At 39.0% G+C, this 8182-nt stretch overlaps 1 protein-coding gene across 1 annotated transcript; it reads right to left on the minus strand.

Annotated features, from left to right (window-relative positions):
• Positions 1–658: 658 nt before the first annotated feature.
• r3hdm4 (R3H domain containing 4) lies at positions 659–6386 on the minus strand. The gene is made up of 8 exons (XM_067230045.1): positions 6251–6386; positions 5361–5518; positions 5085–5209; positions 3921–4035; positions 3554–3639; positions 3379–3464; positions 2695–2750; positions 659–2295 (listed from the first exon to the last, which is right to left on the minus strand). Exons 1-8 carry the CDS (start codon positions 6289–6291, stop codon positions 2192–2194), a joined length of 771 nt encoding a protein of 256 aa, XP_067086146.1. The 5' UTR covers positions 6292–6386; the 3' UTR covers positions 659–2191.
• Positions 6387–8182: the final 1796 nt, after the last annotated feature.

The following is an 8182-nucleotide window of genomic DNA, read 5'->3' on the forward strand; positions in this document are numbered from 1 at the left end:
TTGTTCAATTACTTAACTATACTAATTTAATAAAGTCAACTTTAAATGATCACAAATGCATTTTACAGAACTTTTTTTGATCGAAAAACACGTCTCATACTTGATCTTCCACGTCTTCTAACATTTTAATTTGCTAAGGTACATAGGCTACAAGGTTATAATTGATTAAATGAAGCATACATTCACATACACAGACCAAATGCTTTATTACAAAACAGAGTTGTACGGTTGACTTAAACCATAGAAGAGCATTTCTTTGGAATATTCGTATCTATCATTTTTCAGCATTACAGTGCCATCTCATGGAGAAAATCCTGGCCATCATTTAAGAATTTTAATTTAGACAAGCTTTACCCAAGATCAACTGAAATACTGCCATTCCTTTGTTTGAAAGTAAACATTAACTAAGCATACATTTATAAATTGTATCTGTAGAAACAGAGGCTTTGACTACATGCCTATCCAGTACCTAGTTTAGGAAGAAAATGTACAATTGCAAATCTGCTTCACAGACCCCATATTGTCCCTTATCCACCCAGGGACCATTGTATTATTCATGTTTCTCATTCAACCATTTCATCTGGTTCAATTAAAAACTGGAGGAGTGGTTTGTGGAAAATTGAAAAAAATTGAATTCAGGTTATTGAAGTGACAATCATTGAAGAGTTCATTCATTATTTATTGAAAATCTTTCAGACAAATGTTGGCACTCATCAGTTTAAATTTCACAACCTAATTCCTAGATTTAAGTTTAAAGTTAAAACGACATTCAACATCCCTATTTTTATTTATTTCCTGATATTAATACAATATGTACTGACATACAATAAACTTTCACAGCAAAGTAACAAAGACACTTTTCTCCAAAGCATATTATATAAAGCTTTGAGATAATCCTATTCCAACAAGTTTACAATCTATGTTGGCACATGACATTAGGAAGCTAAATATTTACAGCATAACTAGTACCCACATTTTCTATAAAGTTGTAAAAAAAACTAGTGGAGAGTTCTTAGTTAAAAATGTTGAACTAAGTTCCCCCTACACTATGTATTAACTATTTCAAAGAATTACACTCAGTGAAATCACACAACATTCATAGTGGGAGGTTGAAAGCCTGAGAAAACTGAATTTCACACACACAAGCATATAAACTTTGGTTATTGACAGAAACAGAATGGCAGGTCGAGATGAATCCATCTTTGATAGCACAGAAACATTTATAATTTAAATAACCTGAATGTTTGTTTTCAAAAGCCTATTAATACAAACATATAAATACAAAGATAAATATGTAGAGAAACCCATAACATGCATTTATAAGGCATAAGTGCTTGTCTAGGGGTTGGGTAGCCTGAGAGTCAAATCACTGAAGATTTGCCAACATTACATCAAGTGCCATTAATTTCTCATTGACTCATTACTACTCTTGCATGTAAACAGTAGAACTGCTTCGCATTCCATACATATGTTAATAAAATCTGTAAATAAGCTGTAAAAAATTTAGTGTTGATGGAAATCAGATGGTAAAAATGACACTATTTGGTAAAGCATGTAATCAATAAGCAATGTTAACCGTTTGGTTAAAGCAAAAAAAAAAAAAATGAATGCAGGGACACAATCTTTCAGAATGGATGTTTTGCCCTTTGTTGTGCATTAACTAATGCAGTGAATGAGGAGAGAAAGCTACCCAAAGTTCATAAATTAGAAAAGCGTATTCCCATTATTTCAAAATCATGCAATAGCCTACCTGACATTTTGGTGAATACATTTCTACTTACTTACATACGCTTACATGTGAATTAAACTGTTCCGTTACCTTTTTATGTTCAATCAAAACAATACAATTTACAGTATACATTGAGTCATCAGATATGGTATCTATGCTTAAGGACTGGCTTTTTCTTTTCTTGTTTTTAGGGGCGCCAAGGAGAACAGACAAAATCGTCATCGGTAATGACAATCCATTTCTGCCCAGTTCCAATCACATTATAGTGGATTTGCCCCTTCCTCTATTAAGAGTGCAGATCTGAATTGTAAACACTTATAGACAATTCACCTACCATAGCAATCAAGGTGGAGCTGGCATTTTAAACCTTATGTCTCTTCCTACCCGTGTCTTTAAGCATGCATGGTGTAGGTTTCTAGGCATTCAGATGGAACTGGTCCAGGTGTCGTCTCTGGCGTAACCTCAGCTCATCTGCTCCAGGTAGGCAGAGAGCAGGGGGCAGGGCGGCAGGAACGCCTCCTGCTTGTTCATGACCTCGGTCTGGCGGGCCCCCTTAAAATCAGAGCCTGGATGACACACGCAAAGAAAAATGAAAAAAATAAAATAACAAAAAAGACAGTTGGAGGTCAAGGATTGGAGCATAAAACATTCTGTCACCCAGAATCAGAATTCGGTTTATTCGCCATGTATGTTATACAAACACGGAATTTACTGTGGCAGGGAGGTGCAAAACACTAAACATATACAGATCTTAAATTAAGTAAAAGTACAAAAGTTTAACTATTTCTAAGAACTAAACAATCTAAGAATACAACAATTTAAATATAAAATAAAATATATATAAAAATAAGAATAATGAGCAACCAACCGTCCTCCCAACCTACAATGTCCTAGATGTATGTAAATATGATTATGGGAATGTAATTTTTTATGGGTACTGTAGTGGAATTAACCATTCTACTCACTGGCTGACACAAGGTCCATGTACTGACAGATGGCGTGGAGGAGGAGCCTCTCAAAGCTGATTTCAAACAAATACAAACACAGAGGAACAACTTTGAGGCTCCGTTTTCAGATCCTTCTCACACTGTCTCTAGACGAACATGCTGTCATCTACATTTAATTATAATAGTAGGTTTAAGAACAAACTTTTTATCATCAGTAATTGAAACTGTTGTGTGTATGTCTCTATGGAAGCAGACAACTAGACATCCTAAACAAGGGTTGACTTGAGCCTCAAAAGACTGGACTTCCCTTGCAGGGATTATCTATACGTTGCTTAGTATAGTAGGCTTAGTAGGGAGTCAGGTGGCTGAGCGGTGAGGGAGTCGGACTAGTAATCCGAAGGTTGCCAGTTCGATTCCCGGTCATGCCAACTGACGTTGTGTCCTTGGGCAAGGCACTTCACCCTACTTGCCTCGGGGGAATGTCCCTGTACTTACTGTAAGTCGCTCTGGATAAGAGCGTCTGCTAAATGACTAAATGTAAATGTAGTATGTGTGGCAATGTACCTTACAACAGGTTGTTACTGCTACAACAGTAACAAGAAGTACATCTTTTCCTCCTTCTTCATCTCAGGTCAGCCTAGAGTCAGGCATGGGTTCCTATCATGTTCTCTAGATGTAAAGTCTTTAGTGGGCATAGTGTACCTGCTTCTAAGGTGGGTGGTGTAAACAGATTGAGGCTGAGCTGCGAAGAAACTCAGCAGGTTTTCCTCCAGCAACTCCAGAGTCCCCTAACAACAACAGAAAGAGGAATGGGTATTGTGTGCCAGCACGGATGACAAATTACATTTGTCTCAAAGTTTTAAATCCCAATGCTTACAATAGGGATTTGCTTGCGCTTTAAAGTAGCACGCAGCCTTCGGTCGATTCTTTGGAAGCATTCCTGGGCGTTGAAAGCTGGATTTACTGCAAAGAAAACTAAGTTAGAGTAATAAAACTATAACTTTAACTATAACTAAAATGTCTCCAAGACAACATTTGAATTTCCCTTATTATCCTATACAAAGATAATCTTGAAAAACTCAAGATTGGCAATACAACTTCCAAATACTGTTCACTGACCTGACTTGTGTTTCATCAGTGTACTATGAAAGTCCATGAAACTATTAGTGTGTACAGTAGGTATGCAAGTACATAGGGATCTTGGGCATGACGAATCACTGTGGGCGTTGACCATGGCATCTCACCCTCTCTCTGGTCTTTCAGAACCTTGTGGGAGCCGCTCCTCTTGGCCTCCTCCTCCAGCAAGGCCAACAGCTGCTCCTGTTCCTCTCCAGAGCGGTTCATGAAGTCATTCCAGGGCTGGACAAGGACAACAGGAAAAAACTAATTCTTATTTTCTTTTGTAAAATGTTACATTTAACTCGTTTAAATGGGGAGTCAGGTGGCTGAGCGGTTAGGGAATCGGGAAGGTTGCCGGTTTGATTCCCCGCCGTGCAAAATGACGTTGCAGTCACTCTGGATATGATCCTGTGACCTCTTGATACCGAGGCAAATGCTCTACCACTGAGCTACACCACTTCCCCACTTCTATAAGCATACTGCAAATAGAAAGTACTGCTGATAATTAAGGCTCATCTGCATGTCAACTCGAAGTATTTCATTTTTGTGTGCCTCACAAGCATGCCGAAGGAAAAGATTTGGTTTCTGTTTGACAGTTTCTTCCTGTTTATGAAATGCTACGTGAGTGCATTCTCATGAAATGCATGCTTCTCAACCCACGGAATCTCTGTGGGTTGCCACAGTACTTACATTCACTGTCTGTTGGAATTTGGTAACAATTAGTTGCAGAAAAGCAACATTTTATGGTTCCCACGTCTTCTGTTGGTAAACATTGCAGAACATGTAATCTGATCACAGGCTAAGAAAGAAAAAAACCTTTCCTTGAGGGATCTGAATATAACTGATCTTTTCTGATGGAGTTGCTCCGCATGATTACACGTGTCCATTAGGGGTGTAAGAATATATCGTGCAACAATATATCGCAATACAACATTTTTACAATATGTATCGTAGTGTTATGGCAATATTTTTACAATAGGACGTCCGTTTGATCCTATTGGTTGAGCTACCAGCACGCGACCTACTCTGCACCTGCGTCATGAGTGCATTCATTGCATTCACAGAAATCGCTTGAACTGAGTTAACTAAATTGTATGTACAACAAAAAAAAGTATTGAAAATGTTTAATGTTTTGGAAATAAGTCTGTTAATTGAATTTCAGTTTCATTTAAAATGTTGTTCAAAATATAGTGATACGTATCGAATCCTCAGCTGAGTGTATCGTTTCACCCCTACTGTTCGTGCAATGAGGTTCCTTGAAAAACCTGTCTGGAGAAACATGCACCTACCTCAACATAGTTTCCGTTGGTACAGGCCTCGGTGAAAATGGATGGAAGGGCTGGGTAACTACTGCACAACTCAATCTCATCTTTGGTGCACTCGTCTCTCTCAAGGAGGTTCGCAAGGAAGCGAGCTGTTCAGGTGAAGAAAGGGTAACATCAATACAAATTCACATTGAATCCAGTACAGCACTAAGATGACGAGAAGATCCAGAGATTTACTTAGACAAGCAAAACATTATTTGCAATGCAGCACTCCTAGAGAAACTATTATATATTTCTTACTGTTCTCTAGCCTCCGAAGGCTCTTCTTGCCTTTGGCCCTGGGAGTGAGATCAGAGTTGCGTATGGCCTGGTTGATGTAGAACTGCTTCTTCTTTGTGGGAGAGACACGCTTGGCAGGCGAATTGGGCAGAGAGGTACACTTGCGTTCCTCTATAAGGCTAAGGGTACACAAGGACATTAATTAGAACGTCGCTTGAGTTATGCTGACAAACGGGATAAGGGTTGGACACATTAGCAGCCACAGCAAGGTGCAGATTTAATATAATTGAGAGGGAAGTAGTTTGTGTATCACACAGGCATTAAATGCACTGTGACTGGGTGGAAGGAAGTTTGAAATATGACATCCACTGAGAAAGAAAAAAAACTGGGTCAGTGGGTGTAGATTTCAAAGCAACGCCCCATCTGGTTTCCCTGCCTCTGAATGGCTGATGTGTTGTAGCACCACTAACCAGCACGTAGAAACAACAGACCTACAGTGCTTTAGAAAACCAAAACAGGAACTATGTTGACCTACACAGGAATAGGTTACTATATCATATTAAACGATTGTAAACGAGACAGTACAAACAACACTATCCACACATGCTATAGGTAGCACCAGCTAAATGCATAAACCTCAAAACATTTATGTTTTGATATTATTTTTAGCAGCTCAGATTAGCTGACAATCTAACAGTCCTGTGGGTCAGGGGGTTTTGTCAAATCTGACATCGTCGATTGACAATGAGCTGGGCGAGTTGTAGGAACTACCCACTAGCTCGCTAAAACGCACTGCAAACATTGTCGATAAGGATTGGGGTTAAAAAAAACCCTAGTCAAGCTAGGCTAACTACCATGGCTATTGTTGTGCATACTAGCATAGGCTAGCTACAGACTGTAATGTTACTCACATAAAATCCGGTTCCTCATTGTTATTTGTCAGAACAACCATTTTACACAAGAGAAAACGAACAGGAAGCTATAACAGATAAATTCCCGATGGAATATAAATTTAAAATACCTAATTTAGATTTCTAGTTAGTTACAAGCTTACAGTGGAGTTAGCTAGAAGATACAGCCCAGTACAGAAATAGCAATCAACCAAGATCTTTTTAGTCCCCGCCTTTGGATCTGCGCGGAGACCAGATCGAGGCTTTAGAATGCCTGGGCAACGGTGTTTGGCCCCATTAAATCCTGTGCAACACATGAAATAAAATATCATACAGAAAATACTTTTTTTTTTTTAAACGCACATTCTGTGAAGAAAGTGATAGTGTTGTTGTAGTAATTAGTAATTTAAAAACAAAGCTAGCCACCTAATGATCTTGGCAACACCATTACAATTTGGGTCAAGTTTGTAAACGTTTCCATAACAGCAGTTTTATTGAAGTCTTACAGGAGTCAATTTGGGCTATGTTAAGCAGCAACATTTGGCGAAAGAGTGTTGTTCCTTGTCATGATGTCCAGAATAATAGTGTGGGTATTTGTAATCTTTCCTTCAGGTATGTTACGTTTTTTTGTTGTATAAATCCAGATTTATCCAATACCATAGGCTAGAATGTGGACTCATAGACAGTGTTTACAGACTGGCCTAATAATGAGCAAGAACGACATGGGTGCTGAACTCTGCGACATACCACAACCGTGTCAACTTGTTGTGGGTGGAGTAAAGTATTCTTGTAAGAAGAGTGCCACAAAATCAACTCGTTGTGAAGTTACCAAAAAATATGTAAAATCTAAAAAGATGGCCTCGGACACATTAGAGACAACAACAGCGCTGAAAATCTGTATTGATTTATGCCCTGTTCTGGCTTCAGCTAAAGAGCCGAACACAGAAGAGGAAGATAATACTAAAGACTATGAAGAACCTGTGTGTGGCACAGAGGAATGGACAAGGATCCCAATAAAGCCTCGACCGCCGCCAGGAAAAAATGTAAAGATAACCTATCAAAGTCTAGAATTAGATAGAGCCACAGTCCCACAATCAGTCAAATCTAGGTTACTACCGCCTATAAGTAGACCATCCCTTATTCGGTCAACACATTTAGACAGCCTGGCTCCAGGGCCTCCAGCCCACACTACTACCCTGCCACTGATCAGTGTCTCGAAACAGGGTGCTTTGATCAAACCTCATACCAAGACTGGCAGTGAGCACAAAACAGCACTTCCAAGGATTAAGTTGCAGGATACTAGTCCTCTGACCATGTCTTGGATGGAAGGCCCCAGACAAGTAAGATAACCTTCAAATCAATCCAAAATAATACATTATTGATTACTCACCGATACATCTTATAATTCACAATTCTGGTGTTCTTATAATGATTTTTAGGCTATTTCAAGCAATTTCACTAGTAGGCTACCCCTATCTGAATGTCTGGCTGATGATGCACAGTAGTTTATCTCACAGTTGTAGTGAATAGATGTGGTACAAAGTAAACAATTTTCTTGTTTTCATAACCCCAGAGGTCACCTCAGTTTTTCCTACCTGAGATCTCAGTGTCCAGTATAGAGTCCCTGCTACAGCGAGTGACGGAGAGACTGAGAAGAAAAGACAGGGAGAGTGATAATGGAGGGAGACTTGCCCATCCAGACCATCTCCTCATGACCAGTAATCTGCTATACCTGAGGGATAAGAGGAAACCACCAAGAGGAAACTACAGATGGGAGTAAGAATAACATTGAATTATGAAAAATAAAGTTGTCGCAATGCACCTGTCCAAAACATATATGTACTGAGTTTTGCTGTAATAAGACAATTGATTTGTGACCCCAAATCAACTTCCAATCATTTTTATACAATGTATACAGGGGGAAAGGAAGATGTCCACCGTCAGACGTCAAGC

Source organism: Osmerus mordax, chromosome 26 (assembly GCF_038355195.1).
Source record: "Osmerus mordax isolate fOsmMor3 chromosome 26, fOsmMor3.pri, whole genome shotgun sequence".
Taxonomy (NCBI): Eukaryota; Metazoa; Chordata; class Actinopteri; order Osmeriformes; family Osmeridae; genus Osmerus; species Osmerus mordax.

Coding starts and splice junctions, on each gene's coding strand:
- r3hdm4 (XM_067230045.1), bottom strand. CDS start 6,291: ATGGTTGTTCTGACAAATAACAATGAGGAACCGGATTTTAT. Junction 2,751..3,378: donor ACCACCCACCTTAGAAGCAG/GTACACTATGCC, acceptor GTTTGAAATCAG/CTTTGAGAGGCTCCTCCTCC. Junction 2,296..2,694: donor CATGGACCTTGTGTCAGCCA/GTGAGTAGAATG, acceptor TGTGTCATCCAG/GCTCTGATTTTAAGGGGGCC.